The sequence below is a fragment of the Hyposmocoma kahamanoa genome, unplaced genomic scaffold (assembly GCF_003589595.1).
Source record: "Hyposmocoma kahamanoa isolate Upper Pololo Valley unplaced genomic scaffold, ASM358959v1 94, whole genome shotgun sequence".
NCBI classification, from domain to species: domain Eukaryota; kingdom Metazoa; phylum Arthropoda; class Insecta; order Lepidoptera; family Cosmopterigidae; genus Hyposmocoma; species Hyposmocoma kahamanoa.
In genome coordinates, this window is record NW_020654878.1 from 159555 (window position 1) to 177562 (window position 18008).

At 40.4% G+C, this 18008-nt stretch overlaps 1 protein-coding gene across 1 annotated transcript in view; it reads right to left on the bottom strand.

Moving 5' to 3' along the window:
- LOC113237928 (splicing factor 1-like) overlaps nt 1-15524 on the bottom strand; it is a 21212-nt gene extending 5688 nt beyond the window's left edge. The window contains exons 1-9 of the mRNA XM_026474645.1: nt 15289-15524; nt 15107-15205; nt 11201-11330; nt 10384-10747; nt 10185-10260; nt 3999-4151; nt 3823-3929; nt 3293-3744; nt 5-128 (exon numbers count right to left, since the gene is read on the bottom strand). Coding sequence (XP_026330430.1) covers nt 5-128; nt 3293-3744; nt 3823-3929; nt 3999-4151; nt 10185-10260; nt 10384-10747; nt 11201-11330; nt 15107-15205; nt 15289-15473 — 1690 coding nt within the window. The 5' untranslated portion in view covers nt 15474-15524. The remainder of the gene's footprint in view (nt 1-4; nt 129-3292; nt 3745-3822; nt 3930-3998; nt 4152-10184; nt 10261-10383; nt 10748-11200; nt 11331-15106; nt 15206-15288) is intronic.
- Between the last annotated feature and the right edge of the window lie 2484 nt (nt 15525-18008).

The following is an 18008-nucleotide window of genomic DNA, read 5'->3' on the forward strand; positions in this document are numbered from 1 at the left end:
GCGCCCATGAGCGCCCGCGGCGGCAGCGCGCCGAACACGCCCCGCCGCCCGCCGCCGCCCAGCGCGCCCTGCGGCGGCGCCTCGCCCAGCTCCGCCATCAGCGACATGTACTCCTCGTCGATCTTGGCCTGCGGCGACGTCACGGGCGTTACGAGCCTGTTTGCTACCACTCTTTCTGGCGACGCACTATGGGAACCCTCTTAAGAGAGCCATCTCATAAATGCTTTTTACAAAAGCATGCGGGGATGCATGTATTATACCTTAAATTGTAGCTGAATAGTTACCCTATTATTATAAATAAGATTCAAATCTCTAACCATTCGTATGGCACGGTTGAAATCATTTGAAGATGAAGAATAAAACAAATACAAAAACAACTTTGTAACTTTTATTTCTTCGATATGATTTTCTAGTATGAAAACAATAGAAATCATATAAGTTTTACCCCATTTTAGAAAGCTTGGAATGTGTACTTTACTTTCAGATATAAAAAATGTGTAATTTAGCACAACATTATTTAAACAAAAATATATAAACATCATATGTAATATTTTCTTTTTCTAATCTTTGACTTTGAGATATGACAGTTGCCGAAGTTCTATTTTTTGTGTTATTTTGTAAGAAATATGATATACTTAGATGGCAAACAAAAATTTCTTGCGGTTTCAGTGCGGAACATGTTTTAATTTCGTAAAATATGCAGTAAACTTTTTATTAATTTTAATTTCGTACATTAAGAGTTTCTATTTTTCGGAATTTTCTGCCCGTACCGTCAAAAAACGCATATGACACTATTGTTAGATTATATTTTGCGGTATTTTTATCACATATTTGTCACAGAATTTGATTCCAATTGACAAACAGTACCATTAAAAACCGCATAACCGCGTTATGATAAATTAGTTTTCATCAAGTAATTTTGCACTCGTCTTCTGTCATTATTTAGTATAAAACAGTGACTTTTTCATTAAACATTACAGTTCTTCATTAGTTTTTGTTATTAGCAAAAGTTTGTTACGCAGTAACTTTCCGCAATGAGTGAATTCTCGTGCACCAGACGCGACTTAAGTCTCGTGTTGATTGAAAGTGATTCGAATTATGTTGTTTCTATTACACATTATATACGAAGCAATTTCACAGAATCTTCAGATGAAAACATAGCAAAAATTATAGCAAATATTCAAAAATCCTTCATAAACCAGTTTCGTCAACGCTTTTCTAAAGCGAGTCGAAAGAAAGATCTGTTTTTAAGTAAAAACAGCAATTGGTTGGATGGCATATTCACGGTGAAACTAGAAGAACCTACATGCCAAGCTGAACCTTCTACATCAGAAGAACAAAGAGGATCTTCTAAAACGTACGAAGATAGTTCAGTGAGCACAAAAAAACATAAAAACAAGGAATTGCTTGTGTGGACTTGATTTCATATTGAACTCGTACATACAGGGCTTAAGGTCTCGTGGCGAAGTAGAAGAAGCCTTAATTGTTGAAGTTTTACGAACATTGCCGTCAGAAAAAAAAAGTGAAATACGCAATAGTCTTCTTAATGAACCAGCACATATAACAGCGTATTCAAAAGACGAAGCACTCTGCATTTTTATAGAATTAAATCTGAACAAGGCACAGTATGACAATATGAGAAATTGTTTAATTACAAAAAATTGCTTACTGTTTCCTTCTTACAAGTCGATTCGTAAAGCTAAGCGAATATGCTCTCCACCAGAATCTAGCGTTGAAATTACTAACATAAAAGCACAAATAAAACTACAAGATCTTTTAGATCACACTTCAGCCAGACTTCTAAAAATTAATGATGTTTATAAAGTGGGTTCAACCCACTTAATGCTATATTCCAAATGGGGCTGTGATGGATCAAGTGGACAAAGCGAATACAAACAACCCCTGTCTGAAGAGAGTGATCTAATTTCAGACTCTAATTTATTTATATCATCTTTAGTGCCATTGCGACTTATTGATACCAATACTAATGAAGTATTGTGGACTAATCCTGTTCCTTCGTCAGTGAGATTTTGCCGACCAATTTTGATAGAATTTTCAAAAGAAACAGCTGAGAAAACAACACTGGTAGTCAGCGAAATCAATGCTCAAATTTTAGCCCTGAATCCTTCCCTAATTAATCACAATGGAGAAGATAAATAAAACACACGTTTTTAACTATGATTGATGGGAAAGTGGCTCAAGTTTTGTCAGAAACTTCCTCAAGTGCTGTGTGCACTATTTGCAGTGCAAGACCTACAGAAATGAATAATTTAGAAAGAGTGCGAAACAAACCTGTGGATGAAGCTTCTTATCAATATGGGCTTTCAACTTTGCATTGTTGGATCAGATTTATGGAACTTATTTTACAATTATCTTACAATCTAGGTTTTGAAAAATGGTCTGCCACAACAACAGAGAATAAAGATTTAAAAAAGCAAAAGAAAGCTTACGTACAAAGAAGGTTCAGAGAAGAACTTGGATTGAATATAGATAAACCTAAGCAAGTAAGTGGCAACACTAATGACGGTAATACAGCCAGAAGATTTTTCCAAAACTACCATTGTTCATCAGAAATCACTGGAATAAATGAGGAATTAATAAAACGATTTTATGTTATACTTCAGGTCATGTCAAGTGGTAGAGGTATTGATGCCACGAAATTTGGACAGTATGCATTCGATACAGCACAGCTGCATGTTAATAAATATAAATGGTATTACATGCCGTCATCAGTGCACAAAGTGTTGATTCATGGTGAGAGTGTCATACGTCATTTTCCTGTCTTGCCTCTTGGACAACTCTCTGAAGATGCTCAAGTCACGAAACAAAGACTACAAGCAGTTCAGACTTCATCATGCAAGAAAATGTTCGAGGGCAGCCACCAACGAAGACGTTATACACACACTTTTGTATACCTCTGATCTCTGATCTTACAAGCTTGAGAAAACCTTACAACAATAAATATTTGGAACTCCTTGATGGAGCAAAAGAGCTCCTGAGTGACTACTAAGCTATGTTTTTATGTATTCTTGATATTTAAAGTAGGTACTTCATCTTATTAATCTATAAATTAATAAGAACATGAATGGTTACATCCAAGAAATTAATACTTTTTTATTCCTTAATTTCTTATAACCATAATAAATAAAATTTGACTTATAAAGTGTATATTATTTAAGAGAATATCCATTTAGGTATAGCCAGAAAAAAACTCAGGTAGATATCATCAAAAACACGGAAGTTATAGGAGTCAAGGTTCGGAGGGGCGGGGAGGGGCGGGGAGGGGCGAGACCTTGTTGGCGTTGTGCGCGGCGGGCGCGGCGCCGGGCCGCTTGCTGCGGCAGTCGCGCGCGATGTGGCCGGCGCCGCCGCAGGCCGAGCACACCACGGCCGAGGTGACGTTGGGCCGGTCGGGGCACAGCCACGTCTTGTGGTCGGCGGCCGAGCAGTTGGCGCAGCGCGCGCCGTCCGTCTCGCGCAGCGTGCCGTTCAGCTGCGCCAGCTCGCGCAGCTGCATGCGCCGCAGGTCGTTCTGCCCCTCGGGCACCTCCACGCCCTGCCGGATCACTTCCTTGATCTTCTCCACGGCCTTCTTCACGGCGTCGGCGTTGGTGGCCGTGATGTACGCGTGCAGCGGCTCGTCCTCGCCGGGCAGCGGCTGGCCGTCCTTGCGGCCCACCTTGCCCTCTTTGACGGAGCCCTTGCCGCGGATGATGATCTTGGCGCCGGTCTCCTTCTCCATCGCTGCGGGCAGAGGCGCGGGCGCGGTCAGCGCCGAGCCCCCGCGGCCTCCGCGGGAGCCGGCGGGCGGCGGCCACTCACCCTTGAGTGTGTTCCCGCGCGGGCCGATCAGCAGCCCCACGAAGTTGATGTCGGGGTGCTCCTCCTGCGGGATCATCACCTTGTCGTGCACGCGGATGATGGGCGGCCTGCGGACAGACGGACGGAGCGGTCAGAGCGGGCGGCGGGGCGCGGGCGGGTGGCGGGCGCTTACGCACTTGTAGTCGGGCGGGGGCTTGAAGTCGGGGTTGATCTGCTGCATGCGCTGCACCAGGCGGTGCCGCTCCTCCTCCAGCTTACGCCTCGTGCGGTACTCGCGCGTGTTCAGCCGCTTGCCGTCGGTGGAGTAGATGGGCTCGGGCGACGGCGACCTGCACACGCAGCGCCGTGAGAACCCGCGAGGCCAAGGGCGAACCGGCCCGACGGGAGGCCGAGGCGCCTCGCCCTCCCGTCGGCTCGATCCGCCGCCAGTGGGACTCCTAAGCTAATGACGGCGCGCAGTGACAAAAAATCACGATTTAAGGGGACGAAAATATTTTACGTACATATGGCAGTATTTAAACAAAAAACAGTTAAACGTATGACTACTTACTGCCTACGGTACTGCAATATCTTTTTTTAAGAGTAAATACTTATTAGGTTATTAGGTGACAAAGTCATCTATCAATGTCATAATTATGCAATCGGTTTGTTTACGTCAGTCGCGGGAGTGCAAATAAATATTGTTCATTTCAAAATTCTATTCAATTCTGGTACACAAAAAAAATCTGCATATTTCCGAAGATATTACTATAATTATACAATACAATACAAAAATTATTTATTGTACACCAAAAAAGGAAACAAATCAAACACAGTTAAATTAAAAATAAGCGGTAATACAATGGGCGGTCTTATAGCTTTAAGCGTTTTCTGCCAGGCAACCTTTGGATGAAAGTAATTGTTCACGTTCACGTGACATGAACAGACAACCTGACCAGACATAAATTACCACGTGACGATAATAGGCTACTCAGCAGTGCACTGACCGAATAGCAACGGGCTAGACCAGCCTGCTGAGTAGACGTTTCCTTTGTTTAACATTTAAAAATTGTATTTTAGATATACAGGCTACATGTAAATAGAATTTGTATAAAGTCTAGTTTTTAGAAATACAAATCTCTTTGAATCCAGACATCAACGCTGTCTCATTGACGACAACGGAACTTTCCTGACTACAGCATCCTCTCACTGCGGCCAAGACACCTTTAGTCGTCAGCTTATCTGATCAGTCTTGTGAGTCTGTGGGGCTGGCAGTGAGAAAATCCACTCCTTGCACCTCTTATCCTTCCCACCTTCCGTCTGTTACCCCAGGTCGCATGGTAACAGGCTTCCTCTACCTATCTATATACGTATATATAGTAGTGTATGGTTAGGGCTAGGCTGTTAGGTAGGATCGTATGGTTTTTTGTGATGGGTTACAGCTTTCCCTTACCATGTATAGCCAGCTAGCTTTAATTACACATACAAGATGTTACTCAACAGTAACACTCGTATCACACCCAACAAATAAAAAAGGTGGTGTGTGAGGAATGAATAAGATGCCATAAAGAAGATTAAGAATATGAGCATTCCGGCGAAGTCTAATGGGTAACCACTTCAGCTCCTTGCGGTAAATGGAAACATGATCAAATTTCCTCAAACCATAAATGAAAAGGATGCAAAAGTTTTGTAGACATTCGAGCTTGTTGAGCTGTTCTCCGGTTAAATCCAGATAGCAGATATCAGCATAATCGAGAATTGGAAGAAGAGTTTGGGCAAGCGCAATTTTCGTGGCAATAGGCAATAAATTACGTAAGTATATGATGTTTTTAGTTACTGAAGTGTTAATCTTAAATAAAGATAGGTAAGTCACTCTTAATTTGAGATTCAACTTCTCCTACGTTTTGGAATACATTTTGAAACATACAGTTTTTACTGTCAGTCTAGAGCCTGGAATGTTTTGCAACAAATATACGAGTAGTCCACTAGCAAACTGCGTTATGTGCGTGGAAAAAGAATGCTATAAACTAAAAAAAAAACAATTATTGTTCCGAAAATGGATTTTTAAGTGGAGTGGATTTTTAAGTCAAGAGCACGTCAAGCTTGACACTTTGTACTTTGGTCCGGTCTTATCGTAAGCGGCATAGAGTTGGATTTAAATTTTGAGTGTCAAGCTTGACGTGCTCTTGACCCCGTACTTTTTTAATTATCTGAAAATTGTGATAAAAAAGATATAAACAATATGAAGAAAGAAAATCACAGTAGGTATTAATTAACTTTATTTCCATTTAAAAATTGAACAGCTTTGCAATAGTAATCTTAAAATAACTAGTTTTGTAATTGTTCAGAATTAACGTAGCTAGTTTTGCAACAACACTACGATAACATGGCTAGTTTTGTTATAATAATAGTAAAAAATACAACTTGAATCTAATTTTAATTTTCCTTTATACTCTTATATTCACGTCGTCAACCATCAATCTATCGTCATTATCTGTCATTTCTTATTCTTCCGTCACATTTAATTGTACTTGCCCAATAATGAGTATACAATTCAAGAATTTTGTATACATAAACCAATCTTCTCCGAAATGTTTGACGATCAAGTTTCACGAGAGACCTCTCGAATGACAAAATAATAAATACCAAACAAAATAACGGATTTTGCACGAGTTTATACTTAATAGAGCATCGTTTGCAGGTTGTCGACAAATAGGCAACTTTTGAAAGTGTCAAACTAAGCAAATATAGTCAACGTTTGACACTCATTTGTTCAGAATATACCAAGTTTTGGCACTGTATTGTTGAAGTATTTAAAATACTGATCCATTTCACGCCATTAACTAAAAATAACTTAAAATGTCACATAGCGCTGCTTGCAAGTAAACTGCTCATATAACTTGTGCAAGTGCGGAAACTTGCGGAAACTTTTTAATTTAATTTTTTCTAAGAAACGGCTCTTCAGTCGAAAATCTAAATTGATTTCTTTTCATAAAACCACTGATGCCATTCAAACCCTATTTAAAGAAAATAAAACACTTACTATATTGGCATATTTTAGAGGTCGTTGGATTATCTGACTGTGCAGGTCAAGATAAAACAGCACTAAATAATGTTATTAGCACGTTTTGCATTTCCGCTTCAAAAAATTGGTTAAAATCAGGATGATGCTTCGACACACCTATCAATAAATGTAGTTTTTGGTTTGAAAAGGTTTCTAGGAAAACGAATTGTAAATGCGCATTTGACCTCCATATCACCTGATGGAAAGTGACGAGGTCGACGACGGAGCATGCACACCTAAATAATGCCTATTCACTCTCGCCTTGAAAAGGTCCAAGTTATAACGTTCAGGAAATAAGTCTGCCGGCAGGGAATTCCACCCCATAGCCATCCGCCATATAAATATGGAAGTGTAACGCTTTGTGCGAATCTAGTCCAAAGATTCGCACATAGGGGTAAAACCCAAGCTTACGTCTAGTTCCCCGATGATGGAAAGGGGACGGCGGAATTAAATCGTGTAATTCCATCGCATAAGCAGGCAACTTTTCGGCAGTGTTCAATGCTCTGTAGCTTCGCCTCTACTAATTGCGAGTCACCTATAAGGCTCTTGGCTTGCTTGTCAACTGAATCCAAGATGGCTAGTTGGTATGTAGCAGAGCCACCAAGGTGGCAGCAGTACATACACGACCGGACTTGAGCTTAATACAACTGAACCAACTATATACATTTTAAGACTTTCGTGGTTATTCACTAAATGATTATCACTAGTATCAGGTTTCTTACCGCGGTATGACTTCTTTTTATTTTCCCGATATTTACACACACCGTGGTAAGAAACCTGATACTAGTGATAACTGAACCAACTGTCCCGGTGTAAAGTAACGCCTCACCCTGGAAAGGATGCCATGCTTCCTTGCTGCATTTTTGGCCATCGATTCAATGTATCTGCCGAAGTTCAAATTGGACGACAGGTCCATTCCAAGTAGCTGGAGACAGTCGGCTATACGTATGTATATCAAGAATAGTCGTGAGTCAGCTCAATGGGACTCCGTTTTGAGAATAGACACGCCTGCGTTTTAGTAGCGTTAAATTTGACAAGATTGGCATCGCCCCAATCGGAGACTACCTTGAGTGTCAATTCCAAATGGCTAATGATGGACTCTCGACAAGACTGGATTTCCTCTGCATTGACCCTTGCATTGGTCAAAAACCTATCTACAACTGAGTTGTCATCAATATAATACGCAATATGCAAAGGTACCTGAAATTAACATATCACTGATATGCAGCAGAAAGAGAGTTGCAGACCGCATGGAACCTTGAGGAATTCTCATCTATCGCCCGACAGACGTTCGGAAGAGTAGCCTTCCAAGACCACTCGAATGCAACGTACGCTCAGGAACGTTCGTACGGGCGATGACTGAGGAGGTCGTTGTTGCAGGAGACGGTTGTTGAGTACACGTTCCATAGTCTTGCGGAGTATGGAAGTGACCGAGATGGGTCTATACATGACAGGGTCGGCTCTGCTTCCTTTTTTTGACACGGGTTACACGTTTGCAAGCGTCCACGACCTCGAAACTATACCAGTCTCAAGTGAGAGGCGGTACAGGCGTAGGCGTGTGAGAACAGGAGACAACTCAGGCGCACAGTTACGTAGGACTACCGCTGGAATTCCATCTGGCCCGCTAGCTTTATTCACGTCTAAATTCCGCAGAGTTGTAAGTGCTTCTTTTTAGCTTATGCGAACAGGCGCTATAGTACAGCCAGCCTGAGGTAAGCTAGATGGTAGGTTCCCTGCGGCATCCAGACGCGAACTCTGCAAAGAGTGAGGCAAAGACACTTCTTTTGCGGTATGGGCCAGCGCGCCGTCCGGCCTCAGCAGAGGTCGCAAAGATGGGTGACAAAAGTTAATTTGGACCGCTTTGGCTAGGGACCAAAAGAATTTGCTACCTGCTGGATAAGAGGCAAGCTTGGTGCACATGGTCGAACTTTGCCCCACGTAACACGCTTTTGCACTTCTTGGCGGCTATACTAAATGCCTTCATCAGATTGCGAGTACTCGGAGCTCTGCGCAGTCGAGCATGCTTGGTATGCGGAATGTTTTTGTGCTTCAGCACCACTACAGTAAGCGTTAAGCCACGGACGAGCTTGGGGTCCATTGGGTACATCAGAGTATTGGTATGTAATACGCCATACCCAGACGCAAAACCTCGACTACAGCATCAGCACAGCTCGACGAGTCTCCTGAAGCAAAGCAAATCTGTCAAGGATATGACGCAAAGAAATGGCGCATTTCATCCCAATCTGTTAACCTGTATCGCCACACCCATCTCACACCACTAAAGCCCTGAACGGGTAGGGAGTACACGGATACAGTTTTCACACACATACAGTCGCCTAGGATCATTTTCAGTATTTGAAATTTTATCGGAAGAACGCGTGCGTCCTTCAAAAACCTTTTTTGGAAGTTTGCGAGAAAACTGAGCGAAGACGATTAGCTGATGAAATTCAATTAAAAAGTGAACAAGAATTATGTTTAACTGCTGAAATGAAGCTTCCTTAGAAAGACGAAAAGCGACATTAATAATAAACAAATTTCGTCGCCGTTTTCTAATAATTCATTTATGAGCAAAGATGTATTACTGGTGGCATCAGGTCCACAAATTTCAAGTATTCGACCTGAAGTTTTAGATATTGACTTTCTTCAAATTGAACGCTAACGTGAAGTTGGCACTCAGTAATCAATTTGTATATATTTACAAAAAAAAAATTAAGTTTTCGTAAATTATGTTTATAAAAACTCGAAATCCATATATTTTCACTGTATCCGCATTTATTAAATAAATTTCTAGACATAAAACAAAAATCTGTGGTTTTGATTTCCATCTTCCTAAATAGTGATTTTTTACCACTGTGCGGCGCTTTGAGAAGGAAAGGATAGTTAAACCTGAAATTTTAACAAGATTAATCCTGAAAATAATCGAATTATTAAAAAAATGATTATTAATGGTCTGCCGTTGCTGAAAAGATCGTCATTAGTGAAATTAATTTGAAAGATTAATTTATGATCAATTAACGCAGTCGATCGAGACCTGCGAAGGGAAGAAAACGGTTCATTAGTGAGGCTCGGCCGAGCCTGCTCGGCTTCGCTCTCGTCATTTGCGACGAGCGACTGCGGATCAACGAATTTTAGGGCTCGTCGGTTCCGTCGCCGACTCGCGGTCGAATCTAATACCGAGAAATAAACGAAAGCGCGCAATCGGCTCGGAAACGCGAGGGACTCGTACTGGGCAAGAGAAACGCGGGTCCCGCGAGCGTCGGCTCAAAAAGTGTGTGTAAAACCTCTTTGCGCGCGGACGAGGCGCGGAGGGCGGGCGTACCTCTCCTCGATGTTGGCGGGGATGCCGAGGTCGCCGGAGCGCAGCTTGCGGCTCACCTCCTCGATCTGCAGCTGCACTGCAAGGGAAGGGGTTAGCCACCGCGCGGCGACGCGCCATTAGAATTTGCCGCTCGCCGTCCCCGGCCCGGCCCCGCGTTCCGCCGGGGCGGCCGAGGGCTGCCGCGAGGGCGGACACTCACGCAGGTACTGCTCCTCCTGCTCGCGCGTCAGCGACGACGGCAGCACCGTGGGCAGGCCGGGGATGAAGGTCTTGTCGTGCTCCGAGCCCTGCCAGCGCGTGCGCCGGCGCCGCGCGCGCCGCTCGGCCGCCGTCTCGCCCGGCGGGCCCTGGCCGTCGTCCTGGTCGTCGTCGGGCTCCGGCTCGGGCGGCGGCGAGTGGTGGCGCTCGCCGCGCTCGCCGCGCTCGCCGCGGTGGCGCTTGTCGGAGCGCGCCTGCAGCTGCTCCAGGCGCTGCTGCACGGCCGTGGGCGGCGGGATGGCCGTGGCCGCCGACAGCGCCGCGGCCGCCGCCGCCGCGGGCTGCACCGGCGCCGCCATGCGCCGCTGCGCCACGAACGTCTGCGGCGGCGCGCGGGCCGACTGAGTGAGCGGCTGGTTCGCGGACGTCGGTTCGACAAGCTGCTCTTTCGTGCCGAGTGTTATGGCAAAAGGGACCGAGCGACCGCTCCCGAGTTAACTTCAATCGCGATTTTACCTCTTTTCATTGGCATTGGGCGAAATGGCCCCAACGGTTGTCGTAGACGGTTGATAAATCGCCGTCTCAAAACAACGTTAGGTCGACGCGCCACGTTCCTACGGCGGGCGGAGTGTTATTCCGCTAGCCCCGCCTTTCATCTCTTTGGTGCTTCAATATTACTAAATTTTACTTCAACCGAAACACCTATTTGCTTTGTAGCGAACGACAAAACAGTTGCACCACAATTTGTTTTATTTGTTTAAGTGTACAGCGCAATGAACGCGACAAAGTACGCGAACGGCGGGAAGAGCGTAGCGTACCTGAGCGACGGCTGCAGCGGCGAGAATGGCGGCTTGCGCAGCGGGGTTGACGGAGGGTGCCGCCACCGCGCGCGCCGTGGCCTTCGTAGTCGTGCCTACCATCTGGTCCAGCAGGGCGATGGTGCCATCCCTGTCGCATAAACTCTTTATCGGTGTACGGTTCAAGTAGTTGCGACTGTGTTTAGACAGTCAAGGTGTTTTTCCAACACAAGAACAAGCTACTATTCTGAGGCCTTATTCAGAGTTTTACTTTTGGAACGAAGTCGAAGGACAAAGGGGAGCCAACGAAATATGCATATGCGTATCAAAATTACTATTTTTTACTTTTACATAAGATTTTTACTTGATGTTGAATAAAAGTTTTTGCAGTTTTGTTCAGTTATGTTAATGCTATTTTATGTTTATTTTATTAGCTAGTTTAAATTAGTCGCAAACATTACTACTAATATTGTTGATTTTGTATTTTTTGAAGATTTTTTTAATATATAAGATTTTGGTAAATACATTGATCTCAACTGATACATCATGATAAGTTTTTAATAAAAAGTTATACAAAATTGTGAGAAAATTCGAAGAAATAAAATAGCTTTTTTATACAACACTTATACGATACACTACACTGCAGTGATTGTACGTTTTTGTTTAGTTATTTTAGATTGATTTTTGTTTAGATTGTTAGTTTAGTCTCAAACAATTGTGTTCCTGTAATCTGCAATTTTTGTGCCATTTATTTACCTAGTTAATAAGAATAAACCATTACTGTAAAAACCAGTAAATTACTTTGATAATTCATTAATTCATTATTTTATTTTCCAAAAATGTACTAAGATAGTGCCAGTTCATCCACTTACTGCAAACAGTTAACGAAATATTTTAAATGGAATAGTGACACTAAACAGAATTTCTTTTTAAAACTATCAAAATATTAATAGAAACTCAATATAATTTGACAAAAGGTAATTAATAGAAAGGCTACTCCAAGACATAATATAAAAACATTAGGTCACGTATAACTTCTTTCAATAAAAAAATATTATCCTGACTTATTTTCAGAAACCGCCATTTACCGAAAGTTGATTTTGTGCATAGTGACAGTATTGGTTTCAATGTGCGACATATTAGGATAAGAAGCACAAAAGTTAAGAAAAATGTAAGAAATGTAACCTGGCTACATACACTACACAATATTAATTCACTGTCATTGTCATGTTGTATGCAAAACTACAAAACAGCAGACTAACAGGTTATCTGACAACAGTTTATGTTAGCAGTTATTGAAAAATAGCATAGCAGTATAATTCATTATTGACAAATGCCCGTTATTGCCATGTCTACTATTGACTATTCGCGGTATAACTAATTGAGGAGCTTCAGAACAAAACCTGGTATTTCTGATATATTTCTATTCTAATTTCGTCTAGTTTCATTATTCAATGAGACTAGAGGAAATGACGGAAATTATGGATTTGTTGTATCCACGTATATGAAACGTATTTCCAAGGAGGATCTAGTAACTGGGTGAATTTCACTGTCCTAATTGTCAAATCAAAAATTTGTCAAAAATAACTCAAAAATTGCCATTGATGGCACTTTTTGAGTGATTTTTGTAAAACCCTTTTTTCTTTTGGTTTTAAGGTCTTAAACGTACAAATAAGTCCAAGCAATGTCAATAATTATAAAATCACAGAAATATTTAAGTTAAATACAACAAAAAACGATATTTTAGGTCACACGAATGAGATTGCAGTAACACGAATGATTTTCTCATAAACATAAATGAGAAAGACGACGCAGTAATGAATATTATTACAACACACATTTTATCATTCACAAAAGAACATTTAACAACATTTAACATGTAACCATTGACCTACCAATAAAGGACGTCGGTTTCGCGCTAAAAAGTGTCCGCACCTATAGGGCGTTAAAATCGCATACAGAGCGTCAATCGCGCAAGTCATCGTTTGTTCGACTGACAGCGCGGTTGTCAATCATGCAGTACCATATAATAATAATTTGTAAAAATTACTGCAGTAAAGTGTAAAAACAGGATTTTGTATCTATTTTCACTAAACAAATATAATATTGTTGTGTTAGTTCTCATATAAAAGTGTTATTTTGCACAGTTTTATAGCATCAAAATTACTCGAAAGTTACGCTTTACGGTTTTATTATAAATCGGTTTTCGGAATTACGGATATTTAGGTTTACGTTTAGTTGGAATACCGGTACATTTCTTATAGTAACATACAAGCTGAATTTCACATTTGTAGTAATATTTGTATATAGTAATATATGTATCTGCTTTATTATTTCTTTAAGTGAATTTGTACAAAATTCGACATAATAATGTATAAAAATTAATTAATATTTACGATGACGGCTACTCCATTACTCTTGTGTTCAAGTAATTTTCAGTCGAAGCTAAATATGGTGCACTTTGTTAAATTTCCAGTAGAAGCTGAATATGGTGTTTTTTGTTTGTATGGTGTTGGCTGAAGTTGTTAGAAGCAAAATTAGGCAGTACTGCAATTACGTCACAATTGAAATTAAATGTTTTAGTGTTTTATATTTCGTTACATGTATATTTACATGTATAGTTACATTTGTATAGGTTAACTTCGGACATTTTTTTCGTTGCTTTTGTATTAGACCCGACGTCCATTTGTTGCTAGGTCAATGCATGTAACAAATATTTTAATATAATTTCTTGCATCAAAATCCTGCTCATCCGTGTAAGACCATCTATCTATCTATATGTAATTAATAAATAAATCTAAATAAGTATTTTGTTAATATCATATAAACTTTATTAAACAATCATCATCACCATCATCATCGTCACCGCCGTCATCACCACCACTATAAATAAATATAAGTAAATGTTTCGCTTAAAGTAACTATTTGACTTAATAGTAGACAATAATGATATTTGGAGACATTTCTAATTGTCAAGTGTAAAATATGCTGTACCGTTATGAAAATGCATGGGAACTTTAAAATAAGTTCCCTTTGTCTAATTGATACATTTTTTTATATAATATTTCATTTTTGTAGAATAAAGTTTATAAAACTATTACTTAATACTTATTTAGATAGATAGCTTTACATGAATGAGAACGATTTAGTCACTAGCGCTGAAATTGGTATTTAAGTTGATTTTTTGCGAAAACCAACACACACCACACATTACACTCCAATCCGACAGGAGCCCCTTCTCACGTGTGCGAAGGGTGAAGGTGATGTAGTATGAATTTTAGTTATTTTGGAGGTTTTTAGTTGAAATGACACTAAAAAAATTGAAACACATTGTATTCCCAAGAAAACATGTTTGTTTATAATAAATTGGAAAGTTACAGTATGTATTCGACATGTAAGTTATTAGAGTTTATCCTCTATGGGAAATATTGCGATTTCCAAGTGTTCATTTTTTTCTGCTTTTCTTAAAATTAGGGCGATGTGGAACCGGCTCCCATGAATGAGAAGTTGCCCACTTTTTAAATTTTTATTTATTGCTGTGACGTAGTAAAGTAGTCTTTTTATGTGTAACACAGACTAAGTAAGCAAGCAATCATATTAAATAAATAATGTTTAGCATTCATGTAATAACACAAAAGTTATTACAAGGGACACATTGGAGGTTATTTGAAGACGAGCCAACTGCATACAGGCAGTAGCGGTTCAGGTTGGATAAATTATTCTTAAAAACATACAAAATCTACTGTTTAGCATTAAAAAAGAGGAGCATGTCAAAACGCGACTTATTTCAGTGGTGCGTAACCCATGGAAAACTTTTGGTGTCATACACCTCCATGAAAGAGCTTTTGCATATAAATTATGTAAACAAATAAAGACTTAGAAATTAGGCAACACTAAAGAATAATAACAAAGAAGAAATAAGTTTACCTGTCCTTGGACTTCCTGCCGCGGCTGCGGCTGCGCGATCGTGAGCGCCGCTTCTCCTTATGCCGTGAGCGGCTGCGGCTACGGTCGCGTTCTTTATCCCTGCATTATAAAACACCACTAGGTATCACTAAACATGTACGTCTTTCGAAAAGGCATATATAGACTGTACTACGAGCACAAACCTTTTCGAGGAGCGGTGTCTGTCTCGGTCCCGATCCCGATCTCTATCGCGATCGCGGCCACGGTCGCGATCGCGCTCCCGCTCGCGATCGCGGTCTCGATCGCGAGTCTTGTCGCGGTCACGGTCCTTATGCCGGTCGCGGTCTCGCGATCGAGACCTACTTCTGTCACGATGTCGTGAACTCATCGTTTTCTTCACTTCACCTTGGAGCTACCGGCAGTACAAAGCGACGTTTGTTGTTGACGTAAACTGCACTTGGTTGGTTTTGTACTTTAACTAGATAAAGATTTGTGTAATTTTACGCAATCTACAAATAATATCAGTTTTGTTGGAACAATCTACATAAACCCAAACAAAACGACACATTTCCACCCGTGCTATTCCATATCCATTCTTTTTTTTTTCTTTTTTTTTTAAGTACAGTTTTTAACGGCTTTGGCATAATGCCAATCAGCCTATTCTTCATTTTCTTTTGTTCATTTTGGTTTCACTTTGTAAATAATTTCAATCTTCATAATGACTTCAAAAAATGGAAACTCTAAATAGCTTCATAACATTTAACGTTTTCTAGTAGAGGTGGCTGGATGTGCTTATACAACATAAAACATCTTCCAAACTTTGCTTCAGAATCGTAATAGGCAGGCTTAGTACTTTCTTCTGACTTTGAACCATCTGTGTATATTTTACGAAGGTCTTTCTTAAGGTTTCTCACTATTTACAAAATGCAAAAATTCTGTATTACTAGTTACTTTTTCGACACAAATTTTAGGGATACTGGTTTGAATTTCTAATGTATTGAAATCCCATTTTTCTCTATGGTATTTGCTTTTTTTATGCCGCGTTCTCACATTCGTGCGATAGGCGATGCGATGCTCGATACGGTCACGGTAAACGGTCACTTCGCTATCGCGAAGTTAGGCACAAGTAGCGTCGCGAAATGTTGCCGCGTTCTCACATTCGTGCGATAGGCGATTCGATGCACGATACGCGTGTGCAAACGGTCACTTCGCTATCACGAAGTTAGGCACGAGTAGCGTCGCGAAGTTAGATACGAGTGGCGATGGCGATGCGAAGTTACTTTTTTTTTCTTATTTCTTGGCGCTATGGCGTCCAGCCTTTGGCTATATGCAATTTCGATTGAGTTGCCAACTTTTGATAATTCTTCAAATACTTTCTTCCTTCTTGAGACTTCAGGATATCATTGTCGTCGCAGTTGTTGTTGTTGTGGAACTTTGATGTGGGGTTTTGGATATTAATAGGAATTTAAAAACGGGGAAAGGAAATCGCGGAATAAAAATAAAAGCAAACGGAATTTTGGTAGGGACTGATCCCACGGCGCCGACTCAACCGGCGAGAGGGAAACCCGGGGGGGTTTTAGTGGGGTAGTCCCTCTAGTTTGGAGGGAGAGTCCCCACATAACTCCTGAGTCTCCCTGGGCTCAGGGGTATCCATAAAGATTTCTCCCCCGTTAAAAAAAAAAAAAAGGTGATTAACAAGGTAGGGTAGGTAGTATATTATAGGTAAATCTAAACAATGAAGGGTGGAAATTATGAAATGGAAATGAGATAGTAATAGTTGAAAATAATGTTAAGTGGATAAATAATAATCTAGATTTTAATAACGTTGTTCCTTATGAACTGAGCCAATTCATTATAAACAGTTATTCGCAGTGTTGCCACTGTAGCCAGTTTTTAACTATATAGATTTATTCAGATTTACGAAATTATTAGGTACAAAAAAAAAATTTGATAGTTAAATCTTTTAGCTCTTTTAGTAAGAAAAGTAAAAAATTGGAAAAAAAAAACGAAAATAAAGCTTAACCTTCAACATCACAAGATGACAATGATTTGATGGATATTGATGATAATTATTTTTTTCGATTCATAATTTGTAAAATTAAGAAAAATATGTATTTAAAAACGCAATCCCATAATTATGTTTTTGTTCAGCCACTTTAAGCAATTTTACACAGAATTAATTTCTTGGAATTTACCAACTTTTTTACTTAAAGTTTAACTACTTCCTCCTTGGGCAATGTGGCAACACTACTTATTCAAAAAGTTGACAACCAACGTGAGCTACTACAATTTCTTGAAAACAAGTCTCTATACACTATGTATATAGATGGTTCAAAGACTAATAAAGATACTGCAATTTCGGCATTTTATGACCCACAGATTAAATTATCTAAATGCTTCAAGATTAACAACTATTGTAGTATCTTCACAGCGGAGTGTTATGCTATTTTCTAAGCATTACTTTATGTAAATATTCTCGAAGTTGTTAATATAGTTATCTTTACTGATTCTCAAAGTGTATTGGCTGCACTCAAGAACAAACAATATAAATATAATTTGTGTTATATATGTAGTATATAAAATAAAACAATTGCTACATGACATGTATAGTAGAGGTAAAAATATAACATATAAGGTGGGTGGGTACCTTCACTTTCTGGTATTCTGGGAATGAAGAAGCTGATGGAGCTGCACGAAGAACAGCAGATGAAGACCATTCCTCTTGTTCGAAAGTACCTTACACTGACTTCCACGCCCAGTTCATGTTGTCACTGAAGTCCTTATGGACAGAATATTGGAGAAAAGCGACTGCAATAAAAGCAAAGTGGTACACCAGCATACAAATGAGCCCGCCCGCCCAGCCTTGGTGGAATAAAACGAATCTAGAGTCACGGAAGCAGATAACTGCCATCAATAGAATGCG